The sequence below is a fragment of the Rutilus rutilus genome, assembly GCF_951802725.1.
Source record: "Rutilus rutilus genome assembly, chromosome: 16".
Lineage (NCBI taxonomy): Eukaryota > Metazoa > Chordata > Actinopteri > Cypriniformes > Leuciscidae > Rutilus > Rutilus rutilus.
This window is the reverse complement of record NC_140224.1, coordinates 36,771,410-36,793,909: the sequence shown is the minus strand read 5'-3', so window position 1 is coordinate 36,793,909 and position 22,500 is coordinate 36,771,410. Positions and strand designations below refer to the sequence as shown.

The window sequence follows — 22,500 nt, the reverse complement described above, 5'->3', positions numbered from 1 at the left end:
CTTATATTTATTTTATACATATAATCATTGCCTATATATTTTATTTTGTACAGTTTTTTTTTTCCTGATTGGAGTGAGTCATTCCCAGTTCCATCTTGTACCTTTCGGGGGGTTTTTAGTCCAATATTTTCAAGCATTCTTTTCCAGAACGTATGTGTGTGGTGTACTGAGATCTAATGATGTACTGCATCTGAGAGTTAGCTGGTTTGGTTTTGGTGAAATCCCTGTGGAGAGAATGAATGGGAAAAATGCTTCCCGAAGCACTCTGGTGAAATCCCACACCTCAGCCTTTTACACGTCCTGCTCGGCAGTGGGAGTGTTGGGAAATGTTGCATTTGCATCACAAATCATTCATTTTAAGAAGAAATTATTTATATTTATTCAAATAACTAGTAATATATCAATATTTTTTTTTCCTGCACAGGTTCCAAAAACAATCTCTCCAGTCTGGAATATGGAAGAATGCCATACGGATTGTAAATACATTTGTTGTAACAAAAAAAAAAAAAAAGGTTGAACATTTGCTACAACCAATGAACTTGACTAGAAAAGACTTACTGAGGGCTTAAAGTGTGTGTGTGTGTGTGTGTGTGTGTGTGTGTGTGTGCGTGCGTGAGTGTGCGCGCGCGTGTGTGTGTGTGTGTGTGTGTGTGTGTGTGTGTGAGTGAGAGTAACTCCACTAGATCAGCCCCTTTTACGTGTCCGTCAGAAGTCAACGTTTGCATCATGGGACAGACTGGAGACCAGATGGAGAAATCTGCATATATTTATTTGAGTTTTAGATCAAGATCATGTCTTTTTAATGATTTATACATGTATGTTTGAGATTTATCTATGCAGGGATATTGAGTATGCGTTCTACTTTAACAACAGAGTGTTAGGAGTAACTACAGCTGCTGTTACTGGTGATATTTATTGAGAGATTGAATAGGAATATTTATTTCATACGAAGGTTTATTTTCTACATGACTTTAGTGGAAATATTTCATCGCTGGCAGAGACTACGCTGCAATTATTTCACTCAGAATCTAAATAAAGATTGAATGTGCCACTGTGCTCTGTGTGTGTGTGTGTCTGTGTTCACGCAGGACGTCAGCTGATGCCACAGTCGCTGCTGAATCATGTATTTCAGCACGTTCATAGTCACCCGTCAAAAAAAAAAAAAGGAAAACTGTGAACAAGAACAGCTGAGAGAAAGACAAACCCTTCATTTAATATTGAGCAAAACTATCAGAAAACTCATTCATCGATAAGTTGATCAGATTATTAATAAATCGATTTGAAAGGCCATCTTTTTTCCTGTATGGATCTACACTTCTCAATAATTATAAGACACGGTTCTTGAAGTCAGTAGCCTAGTGCATCCATCTCAACATTAAAATGCAATAAAAGTCAATACTGGAGCATTTCTCAAAAAAAGTTAATTGTGCGTAATACATTATCAAGGTATTCATAATGTACATTTAATCTTTTTGCAAATATTTAACCAAAGTTACAATGCATTTCATTGTCACACATAATTAGCTATGTCTGAATGCGTAACAATGAATAGATGAGTATTAATGCATTATATCTGTGGTTATGAGATTATTCAGTGCATCATAAGAATAACTAAAGCATTTTATAATAAAACAGTGCAGTGTATATGAATAGCAAATATGTGGCATGCATGAATTGATCAAATTAATACTGCATCATTAATACAATGCAAGTTGCTTTGGATAAGTGTCTCAAAATGCATTAAGTTGTAATATGTTTGTGTGAAAGTGTCATTGCATATTTCCCCTCGCTCAGTTGAGCACGATTGGCCGAAAGCATTCAAGAAAACCAAAGACATTAATTCTTCAAAAAGATTTATTTTTTGCATTTCTTTCAAAGTACAAAAAACCAACATGTTGCATTTGAATATCAAATAAATAAGATGCATGGAATATGCATATGACCATTAAAAAAAGAAAGGAAAAAAAAGTTAAAAAAACCTCTATTTGATCTAAGGGCACAATAACTGCATTCACATGGTCACACATCTTTGAACAAACCGGCATAGAAGAAAAACAATATTTTGCATGGAAAATAGCTGCCATATCTGGTTTCCATAAACCTGAGGTAGATGTTCCAAGACTTCACTGGAACGGCAGCAAAAGTGCAACATCAGTAACAAAGTATCACAAAGTCTTTTTAATGTACCCTATAAGTCAGCATTACAAATGCCCTGCGAGTTGGTCATTTACCGCAAACACGATTGTAACTTCAGGCCTCTTTATGGGCAATGAGACTGAATGGTTACAAGAGGCTTCATTTAAAAAAAGAAAAAACCTAGTAAAAAAGTCCATGACATGTATGGAGTCAGTCTCAGCATTCTTCAATCAAAAGCTCTTCTGAGCTGTACAGTTTTCTTTTAATAACTCGAAATCCAGTGCTCAGTTTAAGTGCACGTCTAACAACCGGAGACGCCGGAGATCTGCCGGTGAAAAGCCCCTGGATCTTCGGCCACAGGCCCCTGGAGTCGAGCCTCAGCACTAGGGTCAGCTGGAACGTGGGCACCAGACACGGGTCGACCGCAATCTGTCCCGCAGCCTCGTATATGCCGTCCTGCTCCACACACAGATCGATGAGGGCACCTCGCAAACCACAGGGCTCGCTGACGGACAGATGCACCAGCTCGTGCCCGATGTGCTCCAGAAGTTTCTCTGGAATAAGGAGTTTGGAACAGTGCAGGACACCATCTTTGGCGTCGGTCAGGTTAAGTGCGATGAGTTGCACCACTTCTTTGCACAATGCCTCTTCAGTGGGGTCGAAAAACATCTCGGATTCTGACAGATCTGGTATGGATAGGGAACCTGCGTTAGACAAATGCATGCATTAAAATCAAGATCTTGAATGAAAGTTGGAAAAGTGCATTAGATCATGAATATTCTGATATGCACCTGAATCTGATGCATCGTCTAAGCTGCAGTGTGTGTCTGAATCAGAGTCCAGGCTTTGGCTGCTCTGCAGTTTCTGCATTAGTTTGCTCCAGGATAAGCGCTTGGATGGAGCGTCCAATGTTGGGGTGGATGGGAGACTTGAGTCCTCAGATGTAAGGCTGGAAATCAGCTGCATTATTCAGTCTGTAGAAGAAAAGGTTGGTTTTTATTATTCATGCGCGAGACACAAAAGCAGCTGGTAAACAAGCCAAACAAAGAACAAACTAGAGTGTCATTATAACTAGAAAAAAAAAAAACATGCTTTTAATTTTGCACGGCTGATAATAATATTGGAGCAAACAGAACAGAAGTATGTGCATTGTTGCTCTCTCATTGTACTTCAAGGTTTGAATGACCAGCAGGTAAGACAATGAAAACAGCTCTGTTTAAACATTAAAACCTCAACTCACCGATATTCTGTGCTGTATATCCTCAAATTTGATGAATTGTTTGTACGTTCCTTCAGAAAAAATAGTCCGTGACAAAGACTAACAACTAACAAAGACCTGTGTGAACCGGATTAAGTGCAGCAGCTGTTAGTATCTGCAGAGTCTCTGCAAAACACTGACGCAACCCGTTCAGCGCCTCCTTATATACGCGCTGGTCACGCCCCCTCGGACTTTACAGCCAATCAGCATTAACGTCACGTCTTTCGCGTCCCAAGTTCGCCTGGTAACACGGAGCAGAATGAGAACCTGCAGTCGGTCTATTGTCTCTAGTTCAGTGGAAGAGGGGGTTGTTCACTACTTCTCACTTCACCTATTGTCCTCTCTCAGGACATGTAGTGGCGAATCTCACGTCCTGCTCATTTGGATGTGGTGTGATGAACGATATGATAATTTGCATCTCGAATCGAAACAGCAGTTTGTATTGTGAAATACTGAATCTAGCAGCGCTTTCATTGAGTACGTGCAAAAAGAGCAACACAATGACTGACTTCATTGAGTAAACACTGACACTGCCAACTTATGTCTCCTCAAAGTCACGTTTTTATTGTTTGACCTGTTTTAATTATTCATGTACTGTTTTTATTCATGCGACTTCATGACCCTCATATAGCCTGGCTATTTTTAAAAAATGACCATAAAAATGTGTTTACAATGACGAAATGCGTTCTCAGGACTTTGGCTAATGTTCTCTCAAAGTTATGAACAAAGGGTTTCCCAGTAACGTTAATAGAACGTTCCTTCAAAGTTCTCTGGTCTTTAATAACATTCTCAACACATTTCAGTTGGACATTTTTTGAATGTAACAACTTTTCAGAACGTCCTGTAACGTTAATAGAACGTTCCTTCAAAAAAACATTTTTTGAATGTAACAACTTCTTTTAGAACGTTTAGAGAACATTTAAAAGTAACATTCCCATAATGTTTAAATGATACAATGGAATGTTCACTTAATGCTCATATTATAACTAACTGAGAAAAATACTTTAAGACATTTTTTTTTAAATAACTTTTTTTTTCTTTTTTTTTTTTAATGAATGTTTTCATAACTTAATGGGAATGTATTTTTGTTATCTGAGTAGGTACAGTTTCCCTAACATTTTAACAATAACAACGAAAAATCTTGACTTAAAAAGTCTATGGACACTTGAACACTTCACACATTAACCCTCTTTAGAACCAAACTAGGTAGCAAATGGTCTGAATCTGTAGGGGGTTGTGCATGTGACTGCTGAAACTAACCGAGTTAACACACTTTGGTGCATTAGAAAGAGCAAACATACTTAGAAACTAGTCTTCACTGGAAAGTGTGTCCAGTTTTTAATTAGATTAAGACTTTATGTGATTTTTCTTGGTCTTTGAGCTAAGCTTGGTTCGGCTCCAGTCGGGGGAGTGAAGGAAGGGTTAAACGTTTCCTAGTTGGGAATGAAGGTCTGGCTCTGCACTAAGGCCGTCCCACACGGACAGGCACATTCCAGCCCCCACAACACTTCTTCTGTTTGCTAGTGAAGGGTGTGTTTTCCTAGAGGATAAACCCTCGAATCCTGCTGCAGCTTTTGCATATAATGCATTAGAATCACTGCATGAACACTGAAAACGTCAATGGGCCTCGAAATGTCTGTCAGGAGACCTTTTCTGTGTTCACTTGTTGTCAGACTATATGGAAATGGGTCCAAACATAAACACAGGTTTCATTTGCTCTAAAGGCATGTGGTGCATTTCGAAACGCCTGCGATTCTTCACACCTCAGCAAAAACTGGGCTTGGCGACAACTGCTGAAGTTATGACCTCTGTAGTCAGATGTGTGTTGAAGACGCTTAGTGAATGAGAAACCCTGTCTTTCCTGAGGAATGATGCAATATTAGCATGTATTATCACTGTATCTGAATCACCTTATAAACAAGCTTAAAATGTAAAGGCATGTGTTTGTTTGTCATTTTGAGTAAATTAGATTCTTAACAACAACTTGGAAAGAAGATTTTGCCCTATTAAAAGGAAACAAACATGAGTTAAAAAGTCAAGTTTATGAAAAAAAGTCATAATTATCAGATTAAAGTTGGTATTATGATGTTATGAATTAAAACACTGAGATTAATCCAGGATTTGGCCTTAGTTTAAAATTTTAAAATGTTGAAAAATCGACTAAGTGTAAAAATGTTGACTTTCTAAGGCAAAATTCCAACTTAGTATGTCATCTCGACTTTTAAGTCATAATTCTGACTTTTTGTCATATTTTTGCTTTTTAAGTCATAATTTCGACTTTTTATGTCATATTTTAGTTTTTTAAGTCATAATTGCAACTTAGTATGTCATAATTACACAATTTTAAGTCATAAATTCAACTTTAAGTCACCGTTTTGACTTTTCAAGTCACAATTTTTACCTTTTTTAATCATAATTTTGAATTAGCGTCATAATTTCGATTTAGTATGTCATAATTTCGAATTTTCATCTTATAATTATGACTTAGTGTCAAGATGTCGACTTTTTAAGTCATTATTTTGACATTTTAAGCGATAATTTTGATTTAGCGTCATAATTTTGACTGTATTTCATAATTTTGTTTTTTATGTCATAACTTTGGCATCATTTTGTCTTTTTAAGTCATAATTTCCACTTTTCATGTCATAATTTAGTTTTTTTTTTGTAAGTACTTTGACTTATTATGTCATAATTTTGACTTTTAAGTCATAATTTCTACTTTTTTCAAAGTTTCGACGTTTTATGGATTAATGTGGTCGCTTTAGAAAAAAATTATTAATCTATAACTAGGTTGCAAGTTTAATCCTCTACAACTAGGGTTACTAAAATCTGCAATGCCAGGTTACTGTGGATCAAAAGCATGTTGAGTAAAACTCATTATAACTAAAGCAGCTGTAATGATTTCCACGAAATGCTGCAACAGTGGCTGGAAGGCTTCCTAGGTTAAACATCTGAATGAAAACCATGGACCACAACAGTAAATAAGAAACCATTTCTTCAGGACAAAGAATTAACCAAATTGCTCAAGAAATCAAATATAGGAAACCCTCTCCAGAAAACCCTCAGAGACCGGCTAAAGTTTCACTACAGACTTTATATGTAAGTCTGCACAGTGCACACACACATTCCTAGACGTATGGGCTATATAGCATGAAACGTGAGGGTTGTTGGACGGAAGCCAAACTTCACAGATGTACTTCAGCACAGTCGAGAGAGGACAAACAGTTCCCTCTGAATGAAAACAAAGACACGTGTCCCCGACCGCGAACAAAACATACTGTTACAACGTCACTGCATCTCAGCCACACAGAAGCTCATTTACTTTATGAGTGTAAATGATCCAAATGTTCTCATGAAAGCAACAAATGTTTGCGCAATGTGCTGAATTTACAGAAGTGTACAGTACAGTTATCATGTTGTGGTTGAGTCAGTTGTCAAACTGTGACATAATTTTTGTCCATAAAAAGAAATGATGCATGAACACATGCAAAAACAAGAGAGAACCATCCAGATATTAATAACTGATTGTTTTAGTCATGCATGCTTTTTCCTGTCAGCAAAATCAAACCTGTGGCTGTAGTTTGTCTTTTTTTTTTTTTTGTAATTTTGTCAGATAAATACCTTTACCACGTTTTGTGTTTTGCTCTTCCCTCATATTTATAAAATATTTAAAAATATAAAATATTTTCTTCATATTTTGATGGTTTAATCAAACTGGTATAGGCTCATTAAAAACAAACATCCCCATCACTTTTGACCACTAGAAACCTGTAAATATATCATATTTTATGCTCATATTTCACACCAAAAATTAAAAGAGAGAATAATAAAAATGAAGAAAATTAAGCATGCTTCCATCATCCTAATTCTTATTTCTATAACACACAAAAAAACACCACAAAACTTACTAAAATAATAAAAAAATATGATTTAAATTTATATTAACTATAGGCTAAATGACGTATGTATACATCACTGTATTTGTTGTACTGCCTTTAATTTATTATTAAAAACTGTATTACAGTAATTAAAAACACTAATTAAGAATAAGTATTATATAATACTAAACTGAAATGTCTGGATGGATCAATTTTACGCAAAATTCTTACGGATGTAAAATTGATTGTCATGAAAACGCATGTTTCCTTGCAGAACATCTTAATGGGCTTCATTTTCTTCATGCAAAACATTTTCTTCTTTCTTTCTTTAGATTTCTGGTGTGTAATGTGGTTTTCTGAGTTCCACCCTCTCGTGGTCCGGCTTTAGGACCCAGCAGTGTGTGTGTGTGTGTGTGTGTGTGTGTGTGTGTAGAGTTAGGTACGCCCTTGTGTGCAACAGTGTTCAATCAACATCTCAGCTAAAGCAGAACAGAACGTTCAGTGCCTTTATCCAGCAATATCTCTGCTTTCTGCTTGATAAACATCTATCGAGCATCTGAAGGAACTCACATGTGACGAGGCTCACATTACATCAGATGCTTTTCCCCCTTTCTTACAATGTTCCCCCGAATTTTAACCATAACTTTTATTGGTATTATTTCCATATGATATTCCCCAGTTGATATTAAATGTCAAATCTGAGAGCTTTGATGGAGGATGTGAAACACACACCTCCGAAGGCGTGTGTGTAGGAGCAAGGACAGAGAATGTGTGTCTTGTTTTCCTTCTCAACAGCTGCTGTCCGTCAGTCTGTCCTCCCCCACTGTGTGTGTGACACACACCACTCTCACGTTTGTCTCTCACACACACTATCCTTCAGCCACTGCATGTTTAAGCAAAACTGCTTTCTTATACTTTTTCTTTTCTTTTTGACTAAACTAAACAACTGAGTCAAACACTGAAAACTATTTTTGTACCGGTCAAGTGTGAATATGACACACTTTGCTCTTTGCAAATGGTTCATGCTTTGAATAAATAAATGCATGGACACGTTAGAGGATAATTGAAAAATCAGCTGAAAAGGAAGATTGCTAAACTGCTTGATTGATTGTTTATATTGTCGCAAAATGATGGTCCAGCTCTTCTATACTTATAAAGCAGCTCAACAGAAGACAATAGTGTCAGTATTCAGTGAGAGTCTGTTCAGTGTTGATTCAGAGGACCACTTGCACTGAGCTTCGTGACGCACTTCCGTTTGGAAATAGTACGTCTCACTAAGGCTATTTCCGGTTATGTTTACTTTCAATGTACTGTGGTCAGTGAGTTAAAACAAACACCACCTAAAATCAGTGTCCGCAATAAGATTCAAAGCAAAAATTGTTCAAAACTTATCGGAACATGAAGTTTTAATCCAAACCCAAGCCGATCTAACACACGCCATTATTTCACCACAGGGTGTCAGCGTTCGTCTAAACGGGTCGCCGTGAGTGTGTGAGAACAGAGGAATAACATCAGTACGAACCACGAACATTGATTTATTTGGATTAAATATTTTAATCATTCTGTGTCAGTTTTTCAATGTCAATCTTTTCACCATTTACAACTTATACCCAAAATGCTATAATATTCAAAGTATTTGACTGTCATTCTCATCTACACTGTGTGCGTTATTGATTAAAGGAACACGCCGACTTTTGGGGACTTTAGCTTATTCACCGTATCCCCCAGAGTTAATCACTCCGCAGAAGTAGCAGTGCTTCGCCTTCTGAGAATATACTTCCCAGTATGTGTACGGTTAGAAGACGGCTGTGTCTCGTGTGACCTTGTTATTTGTACACGCTGTGACTATACACATCACAACATGTAAATAGGAAAATGTTGGCGTTATTTTGTCACTTATTGGGAGCAGTATGCTAGCTGGAGCTGTTTACCTCCAGTGTTTGTGCTAAGCTAGGCTAGCGGTGGGTGCGTCAGACAGAGTTACGGCACGCACGGCGATGAGAAGGGTGTGTGTGGACTTATCTAACTCTGGGGGATACGGTGAATACGCTAAAGTCCCAAAAAGTCGGCGTGTTTCTTTAAGCCTAGCCTATTTAACATCATTACAGGCACCTCGCGAGCATCCATTCATTTAACTATTTTAAAAGACTGGAATAAACACCAGCGCACACAAGCAATCATTGTAATAGTCAATTTCATTAAAAAATGTAAACCCAACAGGTATGAAATGTCAGAAAGCATTTCTCATGTATGTTGTGCGATGAACGCTCTAACCGGAAGTAGTTGTGCAAGTAGTCCGTTCAGTTCAATAACAGAATCAATGTTCCAAAATTCATAAATTATGAAACTAATTCAACTCAGCTGTAAAGCAGCTCTAAAACGACAATAGTGTCGTTATTCAGATCAATTCAGTTCAATGTTGATTCATTTCAGTGCAACTACAGTAGGAGCCAAAAGTGATGGAGATGTTTGTTTTTTATGACACTGCATCGAATAAACTCAAAATACGAGGAAAATATTTTATAAACATTTTAAATATGAGGGAAGAACAAAATACTAAACTTGGTTAAGATATTTATCTACATTTTTTGACAAACAAAAAACTATGCATATGCATAAGCTGACAGGAAAAAGCACACATTGACTACAACATAATCACTTATTAATATTTCATTGATTCTCTCGTTTTTTGCATTTGTTCATACATAATTTCTTATTATAGACAGTTATGTTGCATAATTTGGCATGTTTAATTTCGTTATCACAAATAAAACAATCGACTCTAATCACAACTACACAATATGACTATAAAATCCTTCACACATTTTTAATAACATTAAGATGTTATTTTCAAAGCCAGACATCAATTTTCTACACATTAACGACTTTCTATAAAGCCGCTTTGAAACAATGTGTGTGAAAAGTGGCATATAAATGAGTTTTTTTTTCGTTTAAAATAACAATGCACTGATAACGTGTGCTCAGACAGACCAAGAACACGCATTAAGAAAGTTAACAGGATCAATGTGGATTTCATGTTAAACTGTGTAGAGATTTGAATGCATCCTTCAAAATAACTCATGCAACATTATTGATTGTGCTTAAAAAAGATTTTTATTGTTCATGTATTCTGTTATTTTAAGGAATTACTAAGGCTTTATTCGAAACACAATGCATATTTACACACATGATCACAAAAACTCTAAAAATGTGCAAAACGATATATAAACCTACAGTACATTTAACATTCATAACTCTTGCTCCAGTTCATTGGAGACGAGGGAAAGCAGGCGAATGGAGATGTTTACACGCAGAGAATCTGATCCATCAGTCCTGAATGCAGTTATGAGGTCGTGAACCCCAGGAGCTGCTCGATGGGTTTATATTTCCACTCGTCCGCCTCCAACTGCTCCACCAGTCCTGCCAGACGCTCCATCCGGGAAACCTGCTGATCTGAGATCAGAGACCGGCGTCAGAAACAACAGCAACCGTCTGTCAATCTCGTTTCTCATTCAACAGTCTATTTCTATAGCAGTTTATTATCAAATATGAGACTGAGACTAATTCAGCTCTAGAGACAACAGTCATTGTTCAATGTTGATTTAGTTCAGTTCAATAACAGTGTCGATGTTGCAAAATTCATCAATTCTGAAACTAATTTGATTCAGTTATAAGACTGCTCTAAAAAGACAACAGTGTAGTTATTCAGATCAATTCAGTTCAATAACAATGTAGATGTTGCACAATGCATACATTTTGACACTAATTTGATTCAGTTCTACAGAAGACAATAGTGTCATTATTCAGCGAGAGTCACTTGATTCAATTCAGTTCAATAACAGAATCAATGTTGCAAAATTCATCAATTATGAAACTATTTTGATCCAGCAAGCAGCTCTAAAAAGACAATATTGTCATTATTCAGCTCAATTCAGTTCAGTGATGATTCAGTTCAGTCCAATAGCAGTGTAGATGTTGCAAAATTCATCAATAATGAAACTAATTTGACTCTGCTTTAAAAGTGAATTGAATTCACAAGTGATCTTGGCACTAAATCAGAAAGATTCAAGGACAAACTAGTCTTACAAGTTAGTCATCAATGTTTTTCTTCAAGACGGGTCATCATTTTTTTAAGCCAGTTACATAAAAAGGTGGATTGTTCTCATATATATCCGAACAGTAAGACTGTTAAGCCCTAACTAAGGCCCTGTTTCGATCGGATCATAAGTAGATGTTAAATACAGGTGTAAACAGGGTCTAAAACATTTTGAGCTTGTACTAGTGTATATGTAGTGTCTTCCTCGTCTACTTTTGATCCGATCGACCGAGACGCATCTTAAGAGCAGGTGTAAACAGGGCCTTCAGTCTGGGACCAGCTTAAACTGAGTATACGTGTGTTACTTACCATGTTTAACCTGCTTCAGAGTGGATGCAACTTGATAGCTGAACACAGACTCACACAGAAACCTATCAGATCCATCTGTGGACAAAAGGCAAAAGCATGCATGCAGTCGATCAGCATTGTGAGAAACATGTGACAAACATGCAAACACACACAAAGAGGCTGTAGATCACAGAGCCACAATGTTCTGAGCAACTGCACCTTGAGCTCATTAACTAACCGGTGGGAATTACCCCTCATAACGAACCCTGTCCTGACCCAGAAACAAAAGAGCTACGACTGAAGGATCTCAAAGGGAATGTTCACCCAAAAATGAAAGTTAGCCCATGATTTCCTCGCCCTCAAGCCATCCTCGGTGTATATGACATAATAAAGGCCTTCTGAAGTGAAGTACGCTACTCTCCTACATCTACGTCACACATCGTCAAGTGTTACTCTAGTGGCGTCGACTTGAGTAGGCCGTCTGCCGGAAGCTAGTTATTTTACTGTATAAAGTTTTCACTTTTATGATGGACAGATGCACTTTTATGATGGATAGATGCACTTTTATGATGATAGATGAGCTTTTATGATGGACAGATGCACTTTTATGATGATAGATGCACTTTTATGATGGATAGATGCACTTTTATGATGGATAGATGCACTTTTATGATTGATAGATTAGCTTTTATGATGGACGGATGCACTTTTATGATGATAGATGAGCTTTTATGATGGACAGATGCACTTTTATGATGATAGATGAGCTTTTATGATGGACAGATGCACTTTTATGATGGATAGATGCACTTTTATGATGGATAGATGCACTTTTATGATGATAGATGCACTTTTATGATTGATAGATTAGCTTTTATGATGGACGGATGCACTTTTTTGATGGATAGATGCACTTTTATGATGATAGATGAGCTTTTATGATGGACGGATGCACTTTTATGATGGACAGATGCACTTTTTTGATGGATAGATGCACTTTTATGATGAATAGATACACTTTTATGATGGATAGATGCTCTTTTATGATGAATAGATGCACTTTTTTGATGGATAGATGCACTTTTATGATGAATAGATGCACTTTTATGATTGATAGATGAGCTTTTATGATTGATAGATGAGCTTTTATGATGGACAGATGCACTTTTTTGATGGATAGATGCACTTTTATGATGGATAGATGCTCTTTTATGATGGATGGATGCACTTTTTTGATGGATAGATGCACTTTTATGATGGACAGATGCACTTTCATGATTGATAGATGAGCTTTTATGATGGACAGATGCACTTTTATGATGAATAGATACACTTTTATGATGGATAGATGCTCTTTTATGATGGATGGATGCACTTTTTTGATGGATAGATGCACTTTTATGATGGACAGATGCACTTTCATGATTGATAGATGAGCTTTTATGATGGACAGATGCACTTTTATGATGGACAGATGCACTTTCATGATTGATAGATGAGCTTTTATGATGGATGGATGCACTTTCATGATGGACAGATGCACTTTTTTGATGGATAGATGCACTTTTATGATGGACAGATGCACTTTTTTGATGGATAGATGCACTTTTATGATGGATAGATGAGCTTTTATGATGGATAGATGCACTTTGATGGACTGTCATCAAATTTTGCCATTCACTGTCATTATAAAGCTTGGAAAAGAACCAGGACATTTTTTTCTAAAACTCAGATCGTATCCGTCTGAAAGAAGAATGTCACATACATCTAGGATGACTTGAGGGTGAGTAAATCATGGGCTAATTTTCATTTTTTAGGTGAACCATCCCTTTAACTGGATGTTTTGTTACGGTACAAATCTTTCCAGAGCAGTTTATATAACAGGCTTATGTTGCAGCCGGATGTGCCATTTGTTTTGCACTAAAATGGTGCAAAACAAAAGAGAAATAAAGAGTGAAATGGAGCACAAACCCTCCATCATCTCTCCGGCTCCTTTCGGGTAGGTGTACAGGACTTTCCTGGGTGGGATGAGCTCAGAAGCGCTGAAACCGGAGCCGGTCACGGAGCTGCCACTGACCCCGCCAGCCGAGGACGAGGATGAAGATGCTGCCATTCACAACCTGGACAAGATCACACATTAATACACCACAAACACCAGTTACATGCACTACAACATGCCTTCCATAGCTCTATAACTCATAAAAATATACCCGTGTTTATATACTTGTTCTCTGAGAGTAGCCACTCTAAATTTCGTTGTATTGTGTACAATGTCAATAAAGCATCTTACTTCCTTAAAACTAATATAGAAATGAGTTTGTGAAATAAGAAAACATTTCTTTAGTTCATTCAAGACAGGCAAGGACTAACGTTAGCACTACTACTATAGAACATCCCTATATAACGTTAGTGTGTTTATATATATATATATATATATATATATATAGAGAGAGAGAGAGAGAGAGAGAGAGAGAGAGAGAGAGAGAGAGAAGAGAGAGACAAAAAAAGCACAGAATACATTTAATTATACAAATTGTCTTTAACTTTGACCTAAAAATACATTAATAAAATGTTATTGACATTTTGAACTCATACATAACAGACAACACGCCATTCACTATTCCACGTTTCATCTCCGTTTCAAGAGTAATCGATACAAGAATAAATCAAAATTAAGTTAAACAAAGTGTTAAAATCGTGTACTATTTTTATGATTACAACCTGTGTCTCCCAAAGCTCCGCCGCTGCTGTTATTTCTTTCTTCCGTTGGTTTGTTTACGTCGGTTTGAGTTTGACGCTGATCGGATGTTGGCGCGCCCCCTAACGTCGTGGCGTATTGGGCCAAATGTGATGTGATGTTCATTTGTATATTATATTTGTATACATTGGGCACTATTATTAATATTACATAATTTTTTTTATTAATTTTCAATAAAAAAATTGAAAAAAAATTGTAAATCCTTTTCTCTCAGCTGAGGACGTGACGCAAAAGCGGAAGTGAGCGCGAAGTGGAGGCTCCTCCTCCGTTCGGTTTCATGTAAACAGACACATCTCAAAGGTAGAAAAATTAATCATTTAATAATTAATAATCATACATTCAAGCGAGAATATGTTCTATGTTGTTCTTTAATGAGTTTTGAGTTATTTCACCCTCGTTTGTGGTTTATTATTGTTGTAGCAAAGTTCACTTAGATGAAGCACATTCTAACAGAAACGGTATTATAGACAATTAAATGTCTCCAGTGTTTAGAAGACATTATTTTAACAGTGTAAAACGTCTTTGTGCTTAATTTCAATATATTTTCAGAGGATTTCATAAACAGACGTGCTTTTTTTGTTTAGTAATTTGTACTGCAACTATAAAAAAGTGTTGTTCATAATTAATATCTGTGAGAATGAAATAATGAGAAATCTAGCATTATTTGTAGATGTTTTAGTGGATGATTTGCAAACGAATTAAGAAAAACGAAAGGGAAATTATTTTGTCTGTTTTCTCAATAAAGACAATCTTTCATAAAATTCGTGCATAATTTTACCTCACTAATATTGAGCTGTCATATGGTATGATGAGTTGTGGAATTTATTTTGTTTTAAATACTTAAAATCCTGTGTTTTGTTTGATGTTTTTTGTCAACGTGTAATTTCATTTAAAAAAATGAATGAAGAATTAACATAGCACACTTGCAAGTAATTTATACAGTACAGGCCAAAAGTTTGGACACATTACTATTTTTAATGTTTTTGAAAGAAGTTTCTTCTGCTCATCAAGCCTGCATTTATTTGATCAAAAATACAGAAAAAAAGGTAATATTGTGATATATTATTACATTGTAAAATAATTGGTTTTCAATTTATTATACTTTAAATTATCATTTATTTCTGTGAAGCAAAACTGAATTTTATAAAAATGTATATTATTAGAATTATATATTTAGCTGAAATTTATATTATTAGAAAATATTTTTTTATTTTGAATAAATGCAGTTCTTTTTAACCTTTTATTCATCAAATATATTAGGCAGCAGAACTGTTTCCAACACTCATAATAAATCAGAATATTAGAATGATTTCTGAAGGATCATGTGATAGACTGGAGTAATGATGCTGACAATTCAGCTTTGCATCACAGAAATAAATTATTTTTTAAAGTATATTCAAATAGAAAACTATTATTTTAAGTTGTAATAATATTTCACGATATTACTGTTTTTTTTCCCTGTACTTTTGATCAAATAATCCTTGATGAGCATTAGAGACTTCTTTCAAAAATATAAAAAAAATCGTAATGTTTCCAACCTTTTGACCTGTACTGTAGGTGCGTATGACAAAGGCAATTATCAAAACCTGATGCAATAAACTAGAAAAGGAAATCCCACACACTATCCAAAGTAACTTTTAAAAGTTATCAAAATGTATTTACCAGCGTTTGCCTGATGAAGGTCATGGGATCGAAACGTTGCTAAATGAACTTTTATCACCTCTGCAAGTTGGGATAGTGTACAGGATTTCTTTCTCTAGTTTATTTTATTTTTTTAAACACTAACAATGTAGTGAAATCTCATCTGATAACTTACGCCACATTAAACTCATGTAAACCAACAGTGCCGTCACCCTCCTCTTCCTCATCCCGCAGTGTGTGTGTGTGTGATCGTGATATGGAGATCTTACGGCCGGCTCTCATTAACATCCACGGGAGAATTTACAGAAAAAATGCCGTTCAGGAGGAGTCTTATGAAGAAGAAGAGGATGACTATTCATATTCAGAAGCAGGTATGCACTTTTTAAACTGAGTATCGGTCAATTCAGTACACATTAAGTAAGTAAGTAAGTAAAATTTATTTATATAGCACCTTTCACAGACAAAAAGTCACAAAGTGCTTTACAAACTGTTAATTAAAAAGATCAGACATGCAAACAATAGATCTACCAAAACAACACACAAAACCAAAAACTACACAAACATAAAATAACAAGTAACCAATGCTATCAAATAAAAGCAAGCCCAAAAAGATGCGTCTTCAGATGTTTTTTGAAAGAATTGACAGAATCCATAGTTCTCAGTGCTAAGGGAAGTGAGTTCCAAAGCCTCGGTGCCACAGTACAAAAGGCACAGTCCCCTTTAGTCTTTAGGCGAGTTCTAGGGACAATTAGAAGGTCCATACCAGAAGACCGTAAGAGCCGACCCGGTGAATGTTTGTGTAAAAGATCTTGAATATAGAGAGGTGCCTGGCCGTGCAGGGCTCTATAAGTGAAAACTAAAATTTTAAACTGCACTCTGAATTCAACTGGAAGCCAATGAAGGTCCTTGAGAACTGGTCTTATATGAGACCACTTACTGGTACCAGTCAAAAGCCTTGCTGCAGTATTTTGTACAACTTGTAGTCGCTGCATAGAAGACTTATTCAAACAAGTGTACAGAACATTACAGTAGTCCAATCTTGACGAGATGAAGGCATGAACAAGCATCTCCATCTCTTTTCTTGAGACCACCGATCTAATCTGAGCAATGTTCCTAAGATGGTAAAAACATGAGCGAACTACAGACTTTATATGACTGTTAAAACATATGGCTCTATCCAGGCAGACACCCAGATTTCTTATTTCACTGGTGGCTGAAATCCCCAAAACCTGCTTAATCTTAGGTATAATATTGTCAGGAGCAAAGATCATCAATTCAGTTTTATCCTTATTAAGTTGCAAAAAATTGTTTGCCATCCATTTGTTAATGGAGACTATAAATGATAAGATACTGTTTTAAAACTATTAATGATCTGTCCAAGAAGAAGCATATACAAATTAAACAACAAAGGGCCCAGCACAGAACCTTGTGGCACCCCACAGGACAAAAATGCAGAATCAGACATAAAAGATCCAACAGATACCGAAAAAGTCCTGTCGGACAAATACGATGAAAACCAGTCCAGAGCCGAACCCGAAATACCTACTAAACAGCGTAATCTATTAATCAGAGTGCAGTGATCCACAGTGTCGAACGCTGCGCTGAGATCTAACATAACCAACACGGAACATTCCCCCGCATCTGTGGCCATCAAAATATCATTTGATACCCTAAGTAAGGCAGTTTCAGTAGAATGATTTTTACGAAAACCTGATTGAAATTTGTCATTAACTAATGTTATCCTCCTCCACAGATGCTGAGCAGTGCCTGGATGAGCCGTGTGACGCTCACGACATACAGCAGACGGAGAAAGGCTTCCGCTGTGCCATAGACGTGCCAAGTGTCCTTTATAAGTCAGTGTACAGTACTGTGCAAAAGTCTTAGGCATGTTAAGGCACGCTTAGGCACCGTAAGGCCTAGAGACGTGAAACCTGGCCAGATGGTAGGCCTCAATTTGGGGAGAACCTATCAGAGTATGACCCCGATTGGCTCATAGGTGGCGCTACAGCAACCAAAAGTACAAAATCTCAAGTGTACAAAATAACTCTCAAGTGTCTTACAGCACTGTGATCCGTGGCTCAAGGCGGACAGAATGTGCATCCAATTTCGATTTAGGCAGGAAAAATGTTCTGCTATGTCGAATTTTGTCCAAAACCTACTTTTGCGAACTAGTCCCTGCATGCTAGCAGTGAATAGCTACATGCTAATAGCGATTAGTTAAGTGCTGCTAAATCATGCCAAGATCATGCTAAGAACTCTATAAAAACTCCATAGTAACCATCTGTGACAACTACCAACAACCTAGTAACACCATAGCAACCGCCCTGAAAAGCCTAGCAACCCCCTATAAACGCCCTAGCAACCACCCAAAGTACCCTAGCAACTGCCTAGCAACACCATAGTAACCACCCAGAAAACTGTATTGTAATGTACTTTCTTTTACTTTTATGTACTTTCCTTCACATGAACAGTACATACTTTTAGGGCCTAGCATATGCGAATTGTGACGCAGCAAACATCTTACAATTTGAGTTGAAAAGAAATTTAAAAGAGATGTTTTATTCCATAGTGGAAACAGACTGACTTCAGTTTTATTGCAGATTTTCCCACTGCATTTCCATTTTCTGGTCCAATCTCGGCAATATTGTTTTTTTTTTTGACAGATATATTATCGGTAAGAAGGGAGAGACTCGTAAGCGACTGGAATCAGAGACAAAGACTTCGATCAGCATCCCGAAACAAGGCGTGGAAGGACAGATCGGTAAGAAACACAAACCCCTGAAGTATTAATGTAATTCATCTCACAGCATTGGTGCAGTCAGGAATCATATCTCATATTCCCAGTGCATAAAAGCACCTGCCAAATGCATACATTTAAATTTAAATGTGTAGATCACTTTAGCAAGCAACCGCATATTATTGAGTTTTGCACGTTATCTTGAGATATAAAGCATCTAGTTTGCTGCGTGTGTGTCTGAACACACTCACTGGAGATGCATGGTGTGTTTCCGTTAGTGTTTAGTGAAGTGGAAAGGCGTTGTGCAGCTGAAAGAGTTCCTGCATGAAGATAAATGTGCTTTAGAGGTCATGATGTTCTAGTTGCAGGATGTTCTGGCAGAAGCGTGTGTGTGTGTGTGTGTGTGTGGTGTGTGTGTGTGTGCACGTAGCGGTGAGAACTGTACGTTCTTCCTGTGGTTGGGCTGTAGGTTTATGGAAATGATGTACTTCTCTCTGTGTGTGTGTGTGTGTGTGGGTGTGGGTGTTGCGCTCAGTGGTCACAGGTGCACACAGGGCTGCAGTCGCCTCGGCTGTCACCCGCGTTGAGGTTTTGATCGACAGCTTTCGGAGGAAGCAGCCTTTCACACACTTCTTGTCGTTTGCACTGAATCCTCCTCAGGTGCAGGAGGGATTCCTGCGCTTTCGAGAGCAGGTGCTGGAGCACTGCGGACAGGTGAGAGAGAGAGAGAGAGAGAGAGAGAGAGAGAGAGAGTGTGTCTGAGGTGAGAGAGAGAGAGTGTGTCTGAGGTGAGAGAGAGAGAGAGAGTGTGTCTGAGGTGAGAGAGAGAGAGAGAGAGAGAGTGTGTGTCTGAGGTGAGAGAGAGAGAGAGAGAGAGAGAGAGAGTGTTAGATAAGATAACTAGATAAGTGAAAAAGGAAACCTAAATTTGGCCGTGAATGAACTGAAAGAGAAAGCAAGAAGGGCCTTCTATGCCATCAAAAAATCTATCCAAATTGAAATACCAATCAGAATCTGGCTCAAAATATTCCAATCAGTCATAGAACCAATTGCATTATATGGCAGTGAAGTTTGGGGTCGTCTCCTAAATCACCAATTCGACAAATGGGACAAAAATCCGATTGAAACCCTGCATGCCGAGTTCTGTAAGAGTATCCTGAGAGTACAGAGGAACACACCGAACAACGCATGCAGGGCAGAATTAGGCCAGTACCCTCTCCTGATACATGTGGAGAAACGAGCCATAACATTTTGGAAACATCTAAAAATGAGTGACCCCAACTCTTATCATTATAAAGCCCTTAAGAACCATGAGATGAACACTGTTCTCATTCAGCTGGTCCTGAGGCTCCACACACAGAGAGTGTGTGTGTGTGTGTGTGTGTGTGTGTGTGTGTGTGTGTGAGAGAGAGAGAAGAGCCCCCTCATTCAGCTGGTCCTGAGACTCCACACACAGACTAACACCACTAACACTAATCAGCCTCAGGACACTGACACCCTCATCTACACAATCCGGCCCAACCACATTATAAAAGCTCAGCGAGAGCATTACCTGACCTACTGGACTGAAACAACACAAAAACAAAGTAAACTAGAAGGTTATTTGGCCCTAAACAGAGACTACACAACTGCAGAATACCTGAGCGCAGTGAAGGACTGCACACTCAGAAGAAGAATGACGAGGTACAGACTGAGCAACCACACCCTGACTGTAGAGACGGGCAGATGCAGACAGAACTGTGTGTGTGTGTGTGTGTGTGTGTGTGTGTGTGTGTGTGTGTGTGTGTGTGTGTGATACAGACAGAACTGGCTGCCCCGAGAGAGACGCGTCTGCCCGTACTGTGACCAGGGAGAGGTGGAGACAGAGCAACACTTTCTCACCAGCTGTCCCAACTATGAGGACCTTAGAGGGACTTTTTACACAAAATTTGAAATACTTTGCCACAAGAAGAGAGAGCTGACGACTATTCAGTGATGCGCTCACAAACACACACGCTCGTACACAAAACAAACACACAAACACACACACTGAATTCTAAATTGTTCATAGAATTTTGAAATGTTCATAAACTGTTCTACTATTTTTTATTTTTTTTATTTAACACATATAACACATACACAAAACAAATGTATTTTTGTCATGCCAATAAAGCTTTATTGAATAGAGAGAGAGAGAGAGAGAGAGAGAGAGAGAGAGAGAGTGTCTGAGGTGAGAGAGAGAGAGAGAGAGAGAGTGTCTGAGGTGAGAGAGAGAGAGAGAGTGTCTGAGGTGAGAGAGAGAGAGAGAGAGTGTCTGAGGTGAGAGAGAGAGAGAGAGTGTCTGAGGTGAGAGAGAGAGTGAGAGAGAGATTTTATTATATTATATTATAAGGTTAATATAAAATTATTTAATATAAAATAGGTTAATATTATATTATATTATATTATATTATATTATATTATATTATATTAAAGGTTAATATAAAATTATTTAATGTAATATAATAAGTTTACAGCAAATATCACTAATACTATTTACTTTCTTAATTTTAGTTTCAGGCTTATTGTTGCCAGTAGTATACACAAGAATTTAAAATAATATAAATATAATAAGGTTTATATTATATTATATTATATTATATTATATTATATTATATTATATTATCAAGGTTAATATAATTTAATGTAATATAATAAGGATAGTATATGTATATGTGTATAAGGATACAGCAAAATTCACTCTATATTTACTTCCTGAATTCTTGTTCCTGGTCTTATTGTTGCCAGTAGGAAATGCAATAATGTAATATTAATTTAATAATATAATAAGGTTAATATAAAATAATGCATTAGATTTTATTATAAGGGTAATGTAATGTACATTTAATATTATATTTAATAATAATATATATTATATTTAAGGTTAATATAATACGGTAGATATAATGCAGTATAATAAGGTAAATGTGAAATATAACTTAATGTAATATAATAAAATTCACTCTTATTTTTTCAAATATTTATTAACATTTTATTACCCATAAAATGTTTGATTGATTTTAATCTGTGGCGTGCAGGACTCCGGAGTGGAGGCGAGTATCTTCCAGAACCCAGCGAAGCTGCACCTGACCATCGGCACTCTGGTCCTGCTGAACCAACAGGAAGTGACACGTGCGGACGAGCTCCTTCAGCAGTGTCAGAATGTCATCAGGTGTGTGTCCGATGCACACACTCTCCGCTACATCTGTCATAACACACACTGATCTCGTCTGACTCGTGATGGTGTGTGTGCAGAGATATAACTGAAGCCAAACCCCTTCCGGTGGAAGTCAGAGGAATTGAGTATATGAACGACGACCCGTCAGCGGTGGACGTCCTGTACGCCAAAGTGGCTGTTAGAGACCGATCTGACAAGTGAGAGATAATTCAGGATCGAATACAGGCATATAAACAAGCTTAGAAATCATACAGAGTGAGTGTGTGTGTGTGTGTGTGTGTGTGTGTGTGTGTGTGTGTGTGTGTGTGTGTGTGTGTGTGTGTGTGTGAGTGAGTGTGTGTGTGTGTGTGATGGGTAAGTTTAGGGGTCGGGTTAGTGTGTGTGTATGTGTGAGTGAGTGAGTGAGTGTGTGTGTGTGTGTGTGATGGGTAGGTTTAGGGGTCGGGTTAGTGTGTGTGTATGTGAGTGTGTGTGTGTGTGTGTGATGGGTAGGTTTAGGGGTCGGGTTAGTG

The 22,500-nt window shown here is 37.3% G+C and overlaps 4 protein-coding genes across 6 annotated transcripts in view; 2 read left to right on the top strand and 2 right to left on the bottom strand.

Moving 5' to 3' along the window:
* Nucleotides 1-1,048, top strand: part of dnajb12b (DnaJ heat shock protein family (Hsp40) member B12b) — a 20,143-nt gene extending 19,095 nt beyond the window's left edge. The window contains exon 9 of the mRNA XM_084433738.1: nt 425-1,048. The gene's annotated coding sequence lies outside the window, so the exon portion shown is untranslated. The remainder of the gene's footprint in view (nt 1-424) is intronic.
* A 792-nt stretch (nt 1,049-1,840) lies between these two features.
* Nucleotides 1,841-3,733, bottom strand: ddit4 (DNA-damage-inducible transcript 4). 2 transcript variants are annotated; one of them, XM_084433739.1, is made up of 3 exons: nt 3,377-3,733; nt 2,928-3,110; nt 1,841-2,840 (listed from the first exon to the last, which is right to left on the bottom strand). In XM_084433739.1, the coding sequence occupies exons 2-3, from the start codon at nt 3,100-3,102 to the stop codon at nt 2,353-2,355; spliced, it is 663 nt and encodes a 220-aa protein (XP_084289865.1). In that variant the 5' UTR covers nt 3,103-3,110; nt 3,377-3,733; the 3' UTR covers nt 1,841-2,352. The 2 variants fall into 2 exon arrangements, with proteins under 2 accessions (XP_084289865.1, XP_084289866.1); XM_084433740.1 differs by having other exon boundaries at nt 1,841-2,822; nt 3,377-3,532.
* A 6,634-nt stretch (nt 3,734-10,367) lies between these two features.
* anapc16 (anaphase promoting complex subunit 16) lies at nt 10,368-14,475 on the bottom strand. Its single transcript, XM_084433737.1, has 4 exons — nt 14,378-14,475; nt 13,628-13,776; nt 11,678-11,752; nt 10,368-10,725 (listed from the first exon to the last, which is right to left on the bottom strand). The coding sequence occupies exons 2-4, from the start codon at nt 13,767-13,769 to the stop codon at nt 10,616-10,618; spliced, it is 327 nt and encodes a 108-aa protein (XP_084289863.1). The 5' UTR covers nt 13,770-13,776; nt 14,378-14,475; the 3' UTR covers nt 10,368-10,615.
* A 163-nt stretch (nt 14,476-14,638) lies between these two features.
* ascc1 (activating signal cointegrator 1 complex subunit 1) overlaps nt 14,639-22,500 on the top strand; it is a 12,681-nt gene continuing 4,819 nt past the window's right edge. The window contains exons 1-7 of one of the 2 annotated variants that reach the window (XM_084433736.1): nt 14,639-14,714; nt 16,290-16,426; nt 17,809-17,908; nt 18,719-18,816; nt 19,328-19,506; nt 21,849-21,982; nt 22,066-22,185. In XM_084433736.1, coding sequence (XP_084289862.1) covers nt 16,312-16,426; nt 17,809-17,908; nt 18,719-18,816; nt 19,328-19,506; nt 21,849-21,982; nt 22,066-22,185 — 746 coding nt within the window. In that variant the 5' untranslated portion in view covers nt 14,639-14,714; nt 16,290-16,311. Of the gene's footprint in view, nt 14,715-16,258; nt 16,427-17,808; nt 17,909-18,718; nt 18,817-19,327; nt 19,507-21,848; nt 21,983-22,065; nt 22,186-22,500 lie in introns of both variants that reach the window. The other variant, XM_084433735.1, reaches the window with a different exon arrangement.

Bases quoted from the DNA above. Each gene is read 5' to 3' on its own strand.
- ddit4 (XM_084433739.1), bottom strand. From the start codon at position 3,102: ATGCAGCTGATTTCCAGCCTTACATCTGAGGACTCAAGTCTCCCATCC. The intron at 2,841-2,927 runs GTGCATATCAGA...TGTCTAACGCAG, and splicing joins AGACGATGCATCAGATTCAG to GTTCCCTATCCATACCAGAT.
- anapc16 (XM_084433737.1), bottom strand. From the start codon at position 13,769: ATGGCAGCATCTTCATCCTCGTCCTCGGCTGGCGGGGTCAGTGGCAGC. The intron at 11,753-13,627 runs GTTTGTGCTCCA...TTTTGTCCACAG, and splicing joins AGCCGGAGAGATGATGGAGG to ATGGATCTGATAGGTTTCTG. The intron at 10,726-11,677 runs GTAAGTAACACA...CTCTGATCTCAG, and splicing joins TCTGAAGCAGGTTAAACATG to ATCAGCAGGTTTCCCGGATG.